Genomic DNA, 17,722 nt, shown 5'->3' with positions numbered 1-17,722 from the left:
AGTTGAAGTTCAAAAACAGAGGTGGCTGAACACATAACAGTTGAGTCCTTTGCATACTGAATGAGAGATCTGTGGATCACAGAACATTTTACACATTTACATTTGTTTGTTTACCGGGCTAGTCCAACTGGATATATATCCGTTTTCAGCAGAGGCCCGGGGAGAAAAGCTCCACAAAAATCATACAGACATTGATTTGCATACTGAAATACATTTTTGTAGAAAGAAACATAAACAGGGAAAACAAATTAGACATACAAATAAATTAACTAATTAGAAGAAATGCAAGTTATAGAAAAAAAATAGATTAATTAAGGACAATGTACAAGAGGAGATAGAAAATGTAGGATCTTGAGATATAAGAGAAAAGAGAGACCAATTAGGAAGCAACATGAAGGAAGGCAGGGAATTAAAGATTTAGTCTGGTTTAGTGCAAGGACATAGCCAATGAGAGTTAAAGAATAATTTGAGATTAGTTTTGAATTGGCTGAGAGAGGTAGCTAGTCTTAGGTTATTTGGAAGGGAATTCCATAGTTTTCCAATGGAATTGGCAAAAAGAGCATCGCCACCTGAATTATTGGATTTCGTTGTTTGTACCAGGACACTATTTGAAGAACGAAGGCTATTTAGAATGGAATAGGGGGTTAAAAGTTTGTACAATGAGGGTTTTTTTTCTGGTTCTTTGATAATTTTAAATGCTTCACTAAGTTGGTTAAACCATTAATGAAAAATACACACAATAGTGTTAGAGGGGGTGATATAAAATTAAAAACAGAAGAGGCTGAATATGACTGGATTAATAAATTTAGACCTGACAAATGGAAATGTTTAAATGAGATGGTTAGCATTAAACACAGTATTGAAATTACAAAGGAAGTGACGTCATATATTTGTTTTTATATATAAGCTGTATGTGTTTTTAATGAAATATCTAATGCTTGAAAAAGCTGTATGTGAATAAATGAAATTACACAACCCAATAAATATGAAAACACCATTATAGCTACTAAAATAAAATGTCAACTCTAAAATATATATTATACACAGTTTTAAAGATTTAGGAAGCATTTTTGTTATATAGTTTTAAATGAACTTACAAATGTGATTGGTTGCTATGTGTATTTAAACGGGATGTGCCTCTAAGTACATTGTTCTGATGAAGTTTAGTTTTGACATTATTCTAGCATTGTCTGTGCTGGATCGCACAACACACTTTTTGTTTGGCTAGAATTTGCTTTATAGTGTGTTTGCCTGTTTTTTTTTTCAGAATTGTTATACTGTTTTCATATTGAGGAGTCCTGTTTCTTTGTTATGTTCTAAAAAGTTTCTTCCTCTTGTTATAAAGTTTATTTATGTCGACTGACAACTACGATGGTATATATTTTTTTATTTCTGACTGTATTTGATGCTCGTTTTTTACACTGAAATTTAAAAGGACACTACAGTTGCAGTTTAAACTGATGAATTAATTACACAAGATAATATTTCTTATTTCTATCACTTATAGGTTCATAGCTTCATAAGTAAGTATTAGGTTAGCTGCCCTTGTAGAACATTTTAAGCCTAGCCAATTTCCCTTTCAAAGGTTAGAATCAAACCTTATACCTTGTGTCTGTGAGGTAAATACCTTAACCATTATAGCATCCCCCCCAAACCAATGGTCTCTTCAATGTCAACCAAGTGAACAGAAATACACAGCAGTGGACCGCACTGAAAGTACAGACCCAGCCTAACTATCTACAGAGCATAGTACTTAACACAAGTGCCACAGCACAGGTTTTTAGAGAAAACATCTTCTTCCACATAGGTGTTATTTCATCATTGCCACAGAAGAACTAAAGCCTTGAACACCAGGAGCATTTGGACTGGTGATTGGGAAGCACAATTTACCTTGAAGTTGCACAATGTTTCTGTTACATATTTGTCTAACATTTATATTATTAATACTCATGCAGGAGTTCTACATTTTTTTGCAGCAACAGCAGTTATGATCATTTTAGTAAACATGTTATATTAAGCACTGTACACATTGTGGACATGCTGGAAAAAGTGTGCAAACTGATGCACACTGTTTTCACAGGGGTCATTTACCAAATGTGTGTCAATCACTAGTTATTGCTTCATGTGAGCCAGAGGTCTGTTACTAAAGTTACAGAAGTCCATAAGCCCTCTGAATCTATTATAGCCAGAGACTTTGAGTGCATCTGAACAGAAATCCAAGGCATCCACTAAATTCAACTGAAAAATAAGTATATCTTATACCGGCATTACACTTTGTGAATGTGTTTAACTAAATTGTTGCTTGATTTCTGCTGGGGTTTTTTTTCGCTGTTGTGACTGTTATTCTGCACTTCGAATTTTGTAATACCTCTGCTTATACAGTGTAGGCTAGATTTCGACTTGCTGAATCCAGACTGTTTGGTATCATTTGAACACTAAAACCAGCCATCTTACATAAAGATGGCCCTCCTGTACCCTTGTGGCAAAAGTGTGTAGCCGAGGACCCATCTGAGTTGTGGATTGCTGGAAAAAGACTCAGTTTTGGGCTTTCCTACTGCTTAGCTTGTGTTAAAACTGTTTACCTGTATTTAAGCCTCACATTTGCGTGTAGATGTACACCATGCAAAGATCTTTAGCACTGTGATGTGGAGACACAGACACCTAGAAAGAATATTTTCCCTAGATATATGTTAGTGAACCCTTGCAAACTACACTGCTGCACTGCCAGCAACTCAGATGCGCAGTGAAAAGCATTGTCACAGTTTTGTAACCCTAGCCTACTTCAGAACAGTTAATCCTGCATCAAAACCTGGTCTAACTAGCCCACTGCCCATTAGTAAATAAGGTATAATCCTGGCATAATGGACGGTCAGTTTACAGCATCTCTCCAGCCAGCCTGACTGACATGGGCTTCCTGAGGCAGTGTAGTAATTGCCTTATGTAAACAAATACAATATGTGAGAGATGTACATACACTATGAATTTGGTATCAATTCTCACATGTAAAAACAAGCCAAACAAGAAACAGGTTGTCAGCACTCAGACTTGACCTCTCACACATAAGAAGCACACAACACAAACCCACATACGTGGAGATACTCACTAGGTGCCTACCAAAAGATCAGACACCTCCCAAGCCCAAACCTATTGCACACACTGCACATCCAATAGAATCCACTACACAACACACACACACAAAACAGTGTCTCAACTAATAATCCCCAAATCAAAGCACATCAAAACCAAATGTCCTGGTCATAGGCAACTCCATATTGACACACACAGATGTCCCCCTCACCAGGCTGGACAAGGAGAAGATCACGGTTAGCTGTCTGTCAGATGCCAGGATCAGTTAAATCATGCACGCACTCAAGTCTCTCCACAAGTACCAGTATGACTCTGTCATAGTCCATGCTGGGGTGAATGACTTGAGAAGTACCTCTTTGGACTATAAGAAGAGGGAGATATGACTGAACTCTATGATTATGTGTCCCAGGCAGGCATGTCCCTAGCCCTAAGCAGCATTTTACCTTCACCCAAGATGATGCCACAGTATAAACAAAAAATGATTGACTTCAACAACTGGCTTAATTTTTGGTGTCAATCCAGGAGGATCCAGTATCTTTCATCCTGGGAAGACATAGTGGGCATACCACACTGCTTTGCCAGGTATGGTCCTCGCCTCTCACCTCTTGGCTTTCAGTTACTGGCAAAGGTACTTGCCTCCCATATAGTGCCTTTTTTATACCATGTCACAACAACAAAATTTCCAATGTAAAAAAATCCATTCAAGATAAAGGTCATGCTGTTTAATGCTAGAGGTCTAAACAGGAAACTGCACTCTCTGGAAGCACTCCTCACCTTGGAAGATGCCGATGTCTGTGCAGTCATTGAGACATGGTTGAAGGCCATAGAAAGCATCCCAGCCATGCAAGGCTTCAATACCTTCCAAACGTTCAAACCTCAAAATAGGCAGAACCAAAGGTGTATCCATCTTCATTAAGAACAAATACAACTTGCACGACTCTCTTCTGCTACTCCAAGTCTAACTAACTAACTGTAGGTAAAACCCCCTTCTACATCATAGTAAGCTACAGGTCCCCCACCATGAACCAAGAGAAACACGCTGCCTACCTTGACTTACTATGGTCACTCGCTACATAGCCAAACACCTTGTTCATGTGTTATTTCAACTATTCTTCCATTGATCATGCACTAGCTCAAACATGCTAGCCCTGAGTTTCCTGGACTTTGTCAATAGAAATGCTCTTGGACAGTTAGTCTATAACCCCCACAAGGGTCATAAATGTCCTAGACATAGAAATCACCCACTTGGGGGGAGAATGCATTACCCCCTGTTTTGCCCTCCCTGGTAAGATCTGATCATAAATCAGTCTTGTTTGAAGTAATAATCAGACCTGCCCCCCCTCCCGCGGAGCTAAAATATTAAAAACATTTTCCAAAACAAACTGCAGCCTACTAAGCGATGGTCTAAGCAGTTTTGAACCCCCTGCTAACACAGCAAACACAGCAAACAAAGACTCCTATGCAGAGGTGTACACAAATGCCTTGTATAACCACTTATACACCTGTGTAAACTCGGCTGTACCTGAATGAATCAAAACCAGGTCCTCAAGAAAAAAACAAACCACCCTGGTATACCTCAAGTATAAATAGGTTATATAACAAAAGAAAAAAAATGATGTCTTTGAACAAGATGGAACTGACTCAGGAGAGGAAGAGCACCCTCAATAGCTTGAACAAGCAAATCATATATCTTGTAAAGTCCTCTAAAACTAATTATGAAGCTAAATTAGCATCCCTAGCTAGGATAATCATAAGGAATTCTGTAGCTATGTCTGAAATGTAAAAGGGAAGGCCCAGCTTTGTGCCAAATTAGTAGTGGACAGTACCACTCACACTTGTAGAATATGTGTGAGTGTTTTACCGACAGTCAGTTTGTTTATAAGTTTATCTAAGTTATAGTTACTAAGCCTCAATCCTGATGTGTTTGTTCATAATAAAGCTGCTTCAACAGAACCCACGAATGTTCGTTTGTTTCATCCTGACCAGATGAGTGACAATACTGAACTTGAGAAAATTGTCAACCTGCTAGCTGACAGATTTGGTGCTAACTTCACCACCCCTGTCCCCACCAGTCATAACCCAAAGCATACGAGCCACCAGTCTTCTACCTAGTATCCATAAAGAGCAGGTCATTACTGCACTCTCCAAGGCCAAACACACGGCCTCTATGAGACCAGATAAGGTCCCAGGCTGCTTATTACACAGCCTAAAACAGGACCTTGCAGAATCACTTGTCACTCTCTTTAACCATAGCCTAAGCACTGGCTTTGGTCTAGCAGAGTGGAAAATAGCAATAGTAATCCCCTTGCACAAAGGAGGTCCATCAACAGACCTTGGGAACTACAGATCCATAAGCCTAACCAGCCTTACCTGTAAGGCCATGGAAAGAATCATCATGGACCTTATTAACAAAGACATAGGTGAACTTACAACTCTTGACCCAACCCAATTTGACTTTGTTAAGGGTACATCTTAAACCTGGTGGACTTCTTCAAGAATGTCACCAAAAGCCCTGAATGAAAGCAAAACAGTACACACTGCCTATCTCGACTTAGCCAAGGCTTTCAACAAAATTTGCCTCTTAGGTATCATTGAGAAACTCTCCAAGCTGGGCATTAACCCATATGTCACTAAATGGGTAGCCAACTGGCTTACTGGCAGAACGCATACAGTCAAAGTCGGGGATTCCACCTCTGCCAGCGGACTAGTTACAAGTGGTGTACCACAAAGATCTGTTCTGGCCCTGGGCCCTTTACTGTTTGGAATCTAAGTCTCAGAAGTCCTGGTGAAATTACATGGCCTTTGGCTTACCAAGCTTGCGGGTGATTGCAAACTGCATGCAATTACTGAGTCCCTTAACAATGTTAACATCTTGCAAAAGGGGCTAACATAGACAAACGACTGGTGCCAAAACTATGGACTCAAACTAGATGCAAAAAAGTGCATTATTATCCCCCTTTGGCAAAGGGGATGTCCATGCAAATTACAATACAGGCAGTACTGCCCTAAGCTCAAACCTAGTAGTGCAAGATCTGGGAACACAGGTTGATTACAACCTAAACTTCTATCACCATGTATCCATAGCACTAAGGAGAGCCTTCTATGTTGCACATCTCATAAATAAGGGCATCGCATCCAGGACTAAGGATGTTATTACTCCTATTTACTCTACCCTCATCAGACCACTAATAGAGTACAACACTCCCTTCAGTATGTACCTCACCAGACACATGCAGCAACTGAAGAGACCACAAAGGTTCCTCACCAAGAAAATACAGGGTCTTCAAAACATGACCTATGTGGATAAACTAAAAGCCCTGTCACTGTACCCTGCATCTTATAGGCTGCTGATATGCGACTTGTACCTGGCCTACAGAACAATCTCTGACCCTGCTGTAATGGAACTGCTACATATTTGCAAGTCAAATGGGACAATATTCACTCACTCTAAGGAACTTAACCTAACCTGTGACATTAACAGGTCATGCTGGAGAGATACATATGTCTCCCAGAGATTGCCGCTCCTCTGGAATAAACTCCAATTTATGAAACAGAGCTCCTCAATGACCCTATTTAAGCAAAACTTGGACACTTGGATGGGAGACTATAAATTCACCTCGGGAGTGGCACCTATGTCCCTCATGGACAGCAGCAGTCTGTGCTGACCATCGACCTGCAAATATAGGCCATCTAACATAACCAATTAGAAAATACAGGTATAACATGGCTAGATTTATAAAGGCTCTAGTGCCATTAGCCTAGTAACCTCTTATGATCCTATGACTCATATTTCAGCAACTCATGATGTTTCTGACACAGATGAACAGACTTTTCTAGAGCATACTACAGATACTAGACGTTCAGATGTGAAACCGTAATTTCTACAGCCTTCTGTGGGCCCTGTTAATGAAAGTGATGGTGTAGATGCAAAACCTGGTATTTAGTGTCTTCTCTGGATCCTAATGGGGCAGCGGATGATGCTGTGGAGGGAATGTGAGCAGAAGTGAGCTTAGACACCGCAGAGTCTTGTGAAGTAAAAGATGGAATGAAGGCTGGTACCACGGGAAAAAGTGCAGAAATGTAAGAAAAAGTTAGCCAGCAAACACATAAATTAAAGCTTAAGGAAAACCGCTGCCCATTCTATTCTTATTCTTACATTAAGTGTTATCAGTTTGATTAATGATGTCAGGAGATTAACAAAACTCTGCTGGTGCGTGCACTGGACACAAGATGGCTTATGTGTAGTGGGTGTTCCATGTCTGACTTTACTGCAAACACTTCAGTTTAAAATTTTGTGCAGTAATATAGTTGTTGGGGCCTTTTATGTAGACTGTTGCTCAAGGGTTGTTGTTCTTTTATGGATAAACAAGAAAATGTTCTGAATATTACAGTTTTCATAACTGGCAGAGGTCTCATTACAGATGCACATTTATTTAACTGTGAGCTATATACAAACTGCAAGGAGAAGGGATGTGATGTAGTCTGTACAGATTTGTTAGTTTTTGGGTAGGTCTCCCAGTTTCATGTATCATAGGGCACCTCTGCATTCTGAAAGTGAATATGTAATATATTCCTGTTTATGTCGAAGTGAGAGGAGAGGCCATTTTTGGATGCTTTCTTATATCATTGGGTTGTATGTGGGACTTAAGGCTTTGACACTTCTTTGTTTCCTTTGAGTAAATGATTAAAAAAAAACATATGGCCTCTTGGGTGACTGAGAAACCATGTAGTTTGACATGGCAAATATTTTATGTGGAGTTTAAGAGTATAAGACTGCATTACATCATTCTACAGGTGTTACACTAGATTTTCTTTGAACAGTGTCTCACTTTAGTTCTGATGTTAGAAACCAACTGGTGACTCATTACTATGGCTGTCAAGATAAAAAAAAAAAAAATTATGTGACATTTGGAACACAAGAAAAACAATTTATGGTACATTTGGGACACAAATTTATTAAAAGGTTGAAGCCAAAAACATGCAAACAACTTTCAAACAAAGTCTCTTAATACTAAAACCTTGCAGATACACAAGTTAAAAACAACTAGCTCAGTTTTGGCCTACTGAAGCAAAAACAGTTCCACTGAGACTTCCAGATCAAATAGCAAAACCAATTCCAATGAGACCTGCAGATCAAATAAACTCCTATGCCTGTACCGGGATCAAATGAATAGGTTCTATCTAAGCTGGCAATGACAACATAAGCAATTACTATACATCTTTCACGTGACCCTGTAAATTGAGTATCAAGTATCTATCTACCAGAGTTAAACCAAGTTTTTTGCTCATGTTGAAAGAGATGTTATGCTGTCAATTCTACTGTAACAATAATCTGTATTGAAACAAATACTTACTTAATTAAAAACTACATTTAATACCACATTGTTACCATACAACAAAGACTGGCCCTATGTATCTGCTCTACAATTTAAAAATAAATTAGCACATAATAAATACAATAAAGACATTTTTGTTTGCTTTCTCTACCTACCTGTTTAAGATAACCTTCTGTGAGCTTGCTACTTCTCCCAGGCTTCTTCTCAGTATGGGAAAGTAGCTTCTCAACTGCCCAGTCCTGTGTAATAAATGCAAGAAAGAACTCAAATTTAAAAAAGGCAAACTGACTTTCTGTGCACTGGTAACTACCTCTTAAAATAAATAGCTTGTTACTTAAAAGGTTATCGGTAAACCATACGCATATCAATTCAGTAGACAACATCTCCTAAATGCAGGTGCACACAACAATTAAGACTGGATTTAAATTTTACATGAAAAAATAAATTCTACATAGAGAATATTGCACAAAATATATCTAATTACAGTCCTTGTTCAAACTCTCCTGCATCTTTTTTTGGCCCTAAAGACACCCACAAATGTCAAAGAACCATCTTTAGAACTTAGGAGCAAATTGTATAGAAATAAATGGAAATCGTGAGAGCAACATATGCAGGATAACGTTCAGGAGACGGAGGAGGAGTGAGGTTTAAGGGAAGAAAGAAAATGAGCAATTTTTTTGTAATATTGGACTGTGACAATTGGTAAAAATACTACATAATGTGTATGCATGAAAAGGAAAAATGTTAATATGGTTTATTTTCTTTTCTATTAATGTTTACATGGTTATTTCTTAAGTGATAAATTAACAAAGATGCTTAAAAATGGGAGGAAAAATATGTTTAAAAATGGGAGGAAATGACTCTGCTGCATGACCCAGAAATGTGCTCTTCTAACACAGTTGGAGTCTCCATGAACTACAGAAGTGGAGGAGATGAGGTCTTGAATTAATGCCTCACTTCACTTTAGTACCAATTCAATGTCTGTTCTACTAACAAAAGAAGAAAGGCTGGCAACCAACAGTGCTGAATAGTATTAAGAAAGGGAAGCAACCTGAGCCTGTTTTGATTTATTGAACCTAGTATACTATGCCGAACATGCAGCAGAGCACTATAACATCTGATATACCACCACTGTACACTTTATCAAAACGTCTGCAATAACAATAATTTATGCAAGCACTACATGGTCTATCCCAACATTTCTGATCTCTAACTACACTGCCTATCCTACCTTAAATGTCATACCGTCTTTGGAAAACATGACATACGTGCACTCTTTTTTTTCTGAGCTGGTACTTAATAACCACATCAGACAACTGCAGCGGTGGCACAGCACCCTACAAAAATGTTTTAATTCAACAACTACTCTCTATTGCAGCACTCAAGAAGGACTGTGAGCAAAGGGGTCAGCAACTCAGGTGGTGCTTTGCAGGTTATTGGGAAGTGAAAATAGATCCAAAATTATGAATGCAAGGTTTTGATTAGAAACAGTGTATATAGCTAAAACACAACAGGCAACGCTTCATAAAAGATGGCAAAAAAACATTTTTAATAAACATGAAATGATCTTACCAATGTGGATTCACTTTTCAGGTCATGTGCAGACAACAGGAAATCTTCGGCTAGCAATATGGCCTTTTCACCAGTTTGAGGGTGATGTGTTTTTATCCACATCTGCATGTCACGAGGAAGTATTTCAATAAACTGCTCCAAAATCATTATTTCCATGATTTGCTGCACTGTCGTTTGCTCTGGCTTTACCCATTTTGCAAATAATTCTCTCAAACAACTGTAAACGTCATGGAGGCTATCTCCAAGATTATACTGGTATGTTCGAAATCGGAGTCGATAAGTCTCTTCATTTATATTGTATTCCTGCAGGATGGCATCTTTTACCTGGCTATAATCTTCAGCATGCCTGGCATCAAGGTTGCTGTATGCCATCTGAGCTCTCCCAGATAGATAAGGCACTAGATAACTCACCCACTGTTTGGCTGGCCACTGATAGCTGGCGGCCATTTTTTCAAACATGGTAAGGTATGCCTCAATATCATCCTCACTTTTTAAGGGAGGAAGACTTAAGTTCTGTATGGATAGCGGTCCTTCTCTTCCACTGCTTCCAAATATGCAAGTACTACTTTTGCTATCGTGTCTGGGTACTTGCAAAGTTTCTGACCATGGAAGTTCAAGTTCCATTTTAAGCTCCCTCTGTTCCCCTGTTCTCCTAGTCTTAATCCGTTGCAAATTCAGTAGGGTTTGTGCCCCTGCTGAACTCCTTGCTATCAGCTCCAGTGGTCTTTTTACTGTGGACACCTGATACAGCGCATTGCTTGCTCTTTTGCTTGTTTTATTACTTAAGAAGCAGTTTGCATAGTCTGTAGTTGTAAATCCATTCACTTTTCTTGATTCACTTCTGGACTTTACAATGTTCTGCCTCTGCAGCTGCAGTTTTTCTGTATTAGGACTGCATTTCATAATGGTTTCATCTTTAGCTAGTGCTGTGTCTGCCCACTGTGGTACTGTCCTCATTGTCACACTTTGCACGATACCTGCAGAGGCTACAGCTAAAACAACAAAGAATTCTTTACAATCTGTGAGGAAAACAGTCTTCTTTTAATAATTTTGAATTTATAGTTGTCACTAAAGAAAGTTCCAAACACAACAGATGGATTTACAACAACATTGCAGTGGACTGATGACAACATTGCTGAAGACAGAATATCTGGGCACCTAAATAAACATCCCAAAACTGGAACAAGGAAGGAAGCAATTACATTCTGGTTACTATTAACTTTCCTAACCTAGGTACTACTGCCCACATCTCCACCATTTCTACTCCTAATTTAACTCAATTTCCCCTTTTCTATTGTACTTATTTAACTGTGCATGTATTTGTTTTTAATATCTTCTATGTATATACTGTTTGTCAGATTTTCTATGCTTACTCATAAATGTAAATCACTGTTAATTATGTACTGTACACTGTCTTGATACATTATGAACCCAGGATGAATCTGTAATTGGTCATTGTTTGATCAGTGTTCTATCACAGTAAACAAATTTAAATAAATAAACACCCAAACAAGCAAATAAATAAGTAAAATCACATTTCAGAAATTGAATTTAATGAGTCATAATATATACAATGTAACTGCAATGACAAATTTAAATAAGCTATTACAATTAATTAATTAATGCTAAAAAGTGATTCTGGGAAAAGGGAATATAAATTAGCCTCCAGCTTTTACCCTACTTGGACTGATTAGAATGCCATTCTTTGACAAAAGGCCAACATGTCAGCAAACTTCAAAAAACAGTTATGTGCTAATCGGATCTACTACACACGATTGAAATTTCATTTGACTGAGACCATAACATCGAAATTTGAAAATACTGAAAACTCACTTGACTGAAACTCATAAGACTGAAACCTTAACAATGCTAAATTTCAACATAGTAATGGCAGCATGTAGACTACTGAAAGGTAAGCTAAAGGTATATGCCCTTTTCCCCACTGTAGTGCGATCATGGAGTTAGTATATATTGTTAGGAGGGTGTAGGCAGCGTAGCCCCCCACCTAGTTTGGTTTTATATCATCCAGTTTCTGTTCAGAGGGTACGTAAGTAGTTATTAAGTTCTGGAAAGGGTTAGTCATTGGTGCTGTATGTGTGCATGTCTATAGGTTACAATTTAGTATGCTGAAATTTAGCATTGTTAAGGTTTCAGTATTTTTAAATTTCCATGTTATGGTCTCATTCAAATGAATTTCAGTCAAATGAAATTCCGATCATGTGTAGTAAACCTGTGCTAATTATCACTAATATCAATGTTTGCAAACAACCAAATATCTTGACATCAGGCTACTACAAACTTCTCCTTTAGCAGCATCTGTTGAGGCTTTGTGTGGCAAATGTGTGTGCTGAATTATGTTTATAGCTTATACCAGTATAATATCGCAGAACAATACATGATGATGTGTGCATTACTTGCCTGATGTGCATAGTTTACCAATGGAATACAGACTGATAATCTTTTCAGTAAGGAATTGCTGGTATATTTCTTTTCACTTTTATTATATAGCTCTCCATACTTCTGCCCTTGTTGTCCAACGCTTTGCAGCGTAAAATGTTGCAAATTTGTATAGTAAAAGCAGATCCTAATTTTCTAGGGCTCAACAAGGTGCAGTGTTTGATTCTTGTTTGATTCTCACATGTGGGGAATTGGATAGACTTAAAACAGTCCAAAAGGGCAGTGCTTGAATCTCACAAATGGAAAACTGGTTAGGCTTAAAAAATCCCAAAAGGGCAGCAGTCTAATATTTGACTATAAACCTATGAAGATGTAATGTGGTTTACTCCCTTCATACGGGGGAGTCAAAGAATGTTTTATGGGATGTCCCATATAGGCTAGCAGTTAGAATTTTTGATTTTCACCAAGAACGCCCAGGTTCAACTCCTGGTATGAGATTGGGCCACTCTTTTTGGGTTGGGTGGTTGGTATAATGGTAAAGGTGTTTACCTTATAAATACAATGTACAGGGTTTGATTCTCAAACAGGGTAACTGGCTAGGCTTAAAATGGCCCACAAGGGCAATTAGCCTAGTAGTAATCTATGAACCTATGAGTAGTATAAATGATTACATTTCAGTGCCTCTAAAATATAGACCTTGGGAACTTGTCCATCATCACAATTTCACACATAAATGTTAGAACCATGCTCCCTACAACTAGTAAATACAAAAGTTATAGCAAATGGTGACAGTGTAGACTTTAAAAATCTAATCCAAAACTGTACTGAATGTTACAGTCAAGTCTGTGATGCTAGAGTTTAGAATACCACAATTGTTTTTCAAAGTGAAACTAGAAAAGAAGAGATGACATGCATAAAAGATATCCAAAAAGTGAGTATGTTTGTGTCTGCTAGGGAGCAGAGAAACTTACAAAATTAAATACATTCATCAACAGGTAAGAATAACCAAAGCTGAGTATTCCAATAAACTACTATACCTAATCATTCCAGTACCCAATTCAGTACAACCGTATTCATGTAAAAGGAATGTAGAAATGCTATTTATGACAGCTACCCTCCTAATTATGTTCTAGGAGTGGTTCCTTTAGTCTTTTTAGTACAATCAGCAGCTGAATGACAATTCAAACAGCAAGCCCAGCCTGAAGGTGAACTTTGTTTTTTCTTCTTCTTCTTTGGAGTCACCTTACCTTATGGCAGCCAAGTGTTTTTAACTTCTGTTCCATTCACTTTATATAAGACTTCAGGCTCACTCATTCAGATGTGCTCATTAATTACTACAAATGTATTTGTCTTATTTACCTTAATGTTACCAACTTCACCCCCAAAACTCTCTAATATAAAGGAGCAGAAATCTTTGCTATATCTAAAGCTCATCCAGGTGAAGCACTTCATTTCGTACAGACAAGCATGTAACTTTCATTACATGTTTCTCAAGGACAGGGCAAAAAGAAGAGCATGTGGGCAGTGCTACTGTTATTCAAAGTATCTCTGCACATTATCCCTGAAGAAAGTGGTGATCGATTGAGGAGTACCATTAGTGGTCACACTGCAAAAGATCTCTATAGGCATAGACAAACCACAGGGCACAGCATTCATCATCAGTGTAGGTTACATACCTGGAGTAGCTGACAGGTTGCTCTCATTAAGGTCTAAGAGTTACCACGGTGCTGGCAAATTCACTTACTACCAGATGTAACCATAAGTCATAAAATGCCTCTTTCTTACACTGGATATTAACAAGTGATACCATTAGTAACTATACTCCTACCATTTTATTCTGCTCATATATACTCACTAAAATTAAATTCAAACCAATTACTCAATCGTTGTAGCAGTGTCAGTGACACAACAGGTAACATACTTACAGAATGGTGTGGGTTTTACTCTCACACTGGGTAGATCAATTGTTGACTCTGCATTTCTGTATCACCATTTAATTTAGCAGCACATAACACATTATCACAAAGTACCACAAATATTTTCCTTTATTAAAACTGTGTAAAGGTAGACAATAAGAAACCTGCATCACTGGGGTTCTTTTTGTGCTTTGTGTAATTGAGAACTCTTGTAAAGGTTTCATGCAATAAAGGATCCACTTTACAATTCAGCTTCACCCTTAATATCTATTCTTTCAATGGTTCTGGTGTTCAGTTTGCAGACGCCTTACATTTTAAGGAGTTACTACTGATAATCATAAGAAATCCAATATCCTAAACTAGTGAAAAGAAAAATTAGGATTTCTTTACAGGGTCAAAATATTCCTCCTCCATAGTACAAGAGAAACTACTGCAAAGATGTACATTTTTTTTTTACTCAGCACACCTGCTGGGTCTATATTACATCGTCGAATTCACAGGAGTTCGAACGATGTAATATCGAAACAGGAAGTTTGAAAACCAAAAAGTACGAAAACACAGAACAGCAATTTTTTTCCCGGGGAAAAAAATCACTGTTCCGGTTCAAAAAAAAAAAACACATACACTTTAAACTTAAACTAATGTGGGGGCCTGTGCCTCCCACACACCCCCTACTTAAATATACCAACTCAGAGATAGCACCACAGTGGAGGAAATAGCAAAGCCGTGAAAACCGCCCTCCGATTTATTTCCCTGGGGAAAAAAAACGGTGTTCCGTGTCTTTGCTATTTTCGCATTTCGAACATATGGGTTCGATATTACAATATTCAGACTACTGTGTGTTCGACGTTGTAATATAGACCCCACCTGCTCAGTAACCTAGTCTCCACTAATGCACAACAGAATTTTCAGACTTTCTGCAGGTGATGATGGAAAATGCAGCACTGACTCTTACTGCAAAGCCTAACCTGGCTTGAATTTGAGCACTGCTTTTCCTCTGCAGAGCGAGTGTTTGTCTATACAGTAATCTACACACCCAAGTGTCTAGTACTCACCAACACAGTAACCTGGCAAAAGCTGAAAGAGGTGCTCAGATCTCCTACTGTCTGTCTCATACATATCTATATATCTGTAAATCAGTATACTGATGCACTTTATTCAAACTATGTAGGTAAACTTACAATAATCCTCCCTTTAGTTCTATGGTCCACCTCTATGAAACAACCATTTAAGTAAGCATCAAAGGAGCATTTCAGTGAGAATGGAAACAGCTGTGATCCAACATAAAGTTTACTCTGCTGCTATCTGTGCCTTGAATAACTGGGTCTAAAGAATATACTGGACTATTAAATCCAAATATTTATTAGTAATAACTCAGCTAAACAAGTAGACATTGTTGTTTGTTTACTAGAAAGTAAAACATATCCATATTAACTTAAATGTACCTAAATACAGAGTTAATAATGAATTTTATATCTGATTTACATGCTATCTGGTATTCCGCAGAAATGGGATCTTCATAAATACAGCTTGCTTCCTTTATTCAGTTATAGTCATTTCTGTTTGAGGTTAAATTTTGGTCAAGTCTCTTGTTAGCACTGTCTTTATGTGGGGTATCATGCAAAGTTAGTGCAGTAAGAAAAGGAATACATCTGTTTAAAAACTTTAATGTGGCTCTAACCAAAATGTTCTGCTATACATATGACATTCATCAACAAAACACTGCCTTTCTGCTGTTCTACAGAAACCTTCTATTATCTTATAGCCCCTCCTCTAATCTGTATAAAGCAAGCGCACGTGCACACGCACACACACACACACACACACACACACACACACACACACACACACACACACACACACACACACACACACACACACACACACACACACACACACACACACACACACACACAATCATATAAAATCATATGAAACTGCTGATGGAAGGAGATAAGTCATCTAATAAGTCTGCACAAGCACTGCAACTACCCCTAAGCAGTTGTCTCTTAATTCAACAATCCATTCCACCATCTGCCAAATGTCTCTTTAAATTCATTTGCCTACAGTGTAATACTATCTCTGGCAATGTGTTCAAGGGCCCAGTCGCCCTTGCTGGGAAACAGTATGCCCTTAAACCAGTCAAGGGGTTGAGCATCCCCCATTATTCTTCAGTGTTACTTTTTCAAGCAGCTTTCTCTCTTCAGTGCAGGCATCGATAATCACTACCTATCAGCTGATACTGTCTTAAAATATTTGCCTCAGATAGATGAACAAACACGTACATATACACATACACAGAGACAGACAGACAGAGACAAACACACATGCATCAGTGCAGGCATCGATAATCACTACCTATCAGCTGATACTGTCTTAAAATATTTGCCTCAGATAGATGAACAAACACGTACATATACACATACACAGAGACAGACAGACAGAGACAAACACACATGCATCAGTGCAGGCATCGATAATCACTACCTATCAGCTGATACTGTCTTAAAATATTTGCCTCACATAGATGAACAAACACGTACATATACACATACACAGAGACAGACAGACAGACAGAGACAAACACACATGCTTATTTTTTGCCAAACTGACAAATTCCTTTCATCAAGTTCTCATAACTAGACTCTGTCACCATCCACACTGACTGCTGATACTTTTGGGTACAGTCAAAATTTGTCAAAATACATAGGCACACATACAATCTTTAGTAGGTTTAAATGCTTGCTAATGGAACACTTAAAGCTTTCACTTAAGATTTCTGTTGGAATATTTTATCAGACAGCGCCAGAAATAAAATATGCAGTTATGCTGCAGAACACTAAAGTAAAATAAACAGAAGGCACATTGCTCCAGAAGTAATTTGGTAGTAATATAAAGATCAGCCTGTTCAAGACAGAAATGGAGCCAGCTTTGGGGAAGGATTTCAATATGGTTAGCATCATGTATAGGACTGCTGTCATCAGGAAAAGATTAAGAACATGTCATGCTGAAATCTATTTTTTCAGTTTTCGCTTTTATACACACATATTCTATTACAGCATGCTTTGGATTACTCTACAGCTGACTCTTGATTCTACACAGCTGATAAAAACAGAAACAAAGACAGACAACTACAAAACAGCTTACTTACTCTCTAAAATTGTTTTGTTTAGCAGGCTCCTAATTCACCAGGTATGATGTCATTTCCTGTACAGGTCATCACTTTGTCTGTAGACATGCACAACCCCCTTTACCCATAATGCACAATTCTGTAGTTCTATAGTTCACTTATGATTCACTGCATAAAATCAATTGTTTGCAAAACTGTTTTAAAATTTATTATTTTAGATGTCACAGAATTGCAATGTAGGAATATGCAGATAGCTGTGGAAAGAAAAGATGATATGTATATTG

General features: G+C 38.0%; 1 protein-coding gene across 2 annotated transcripts in view; it reads right to left on the bottom strand.

Moving 5' to 3' along the window:
• Positions 1–17,518, bottom strand: part of LOC122794695 (zinc finger and SCAN domain-containing protein 21-like) — a 174,235-nt gene extending 156,717 nt beyond the window's left edge. The window contains exons 1-3 of one of the 2 annotated variants that reach the window (XM_044063327.1): positions 17,460–17,518; positions 9,996–10,987; positions 8,579–8,662 (exon numbers count right to left, since the gene is read on the bottom strand). In XM_044063327.1, the coding sequence (XP_043919262.1) occupies positions 8,579–8,662; positions 9,996–10,952 (1,041 nt within the window). In that variant the 5' untranslated portion in view covers positions 10,953–10,987; positions 17,460–17,518. The remainder of the gene's footprint in view (positions 1–8,578; positions 8,663–9,995; positions 10,988–17,459) is intronic. The other variant, XM_044063328.1, reaches the window with a different exon arrangement.
• Positions 17,519–17,722: the final 204 nt, after the last annotated feature.

The sequence above is a fragment of the Protopterus annectens genome, chromosome 2.part1 (assembly GCF_019279795.1).
Source record: "Protopterus annectens isolate FY-2018-M chromosome 2.part1, PAN1.0, whole genome shotgun sequence".
In the NCBI taxonomy this organism is placed as follows: domain Eukaryota; kingdom Metazoa; phylum Chordata; order Ceratodontiformes; family Protopteridae; genus Protopterus; species Protopterus annectens.
The sequence above is the reverse complement of the archived record's forward strand: the minus strand, read 5'-3'. Positions and strand labels throughout refer to the sequence as shown.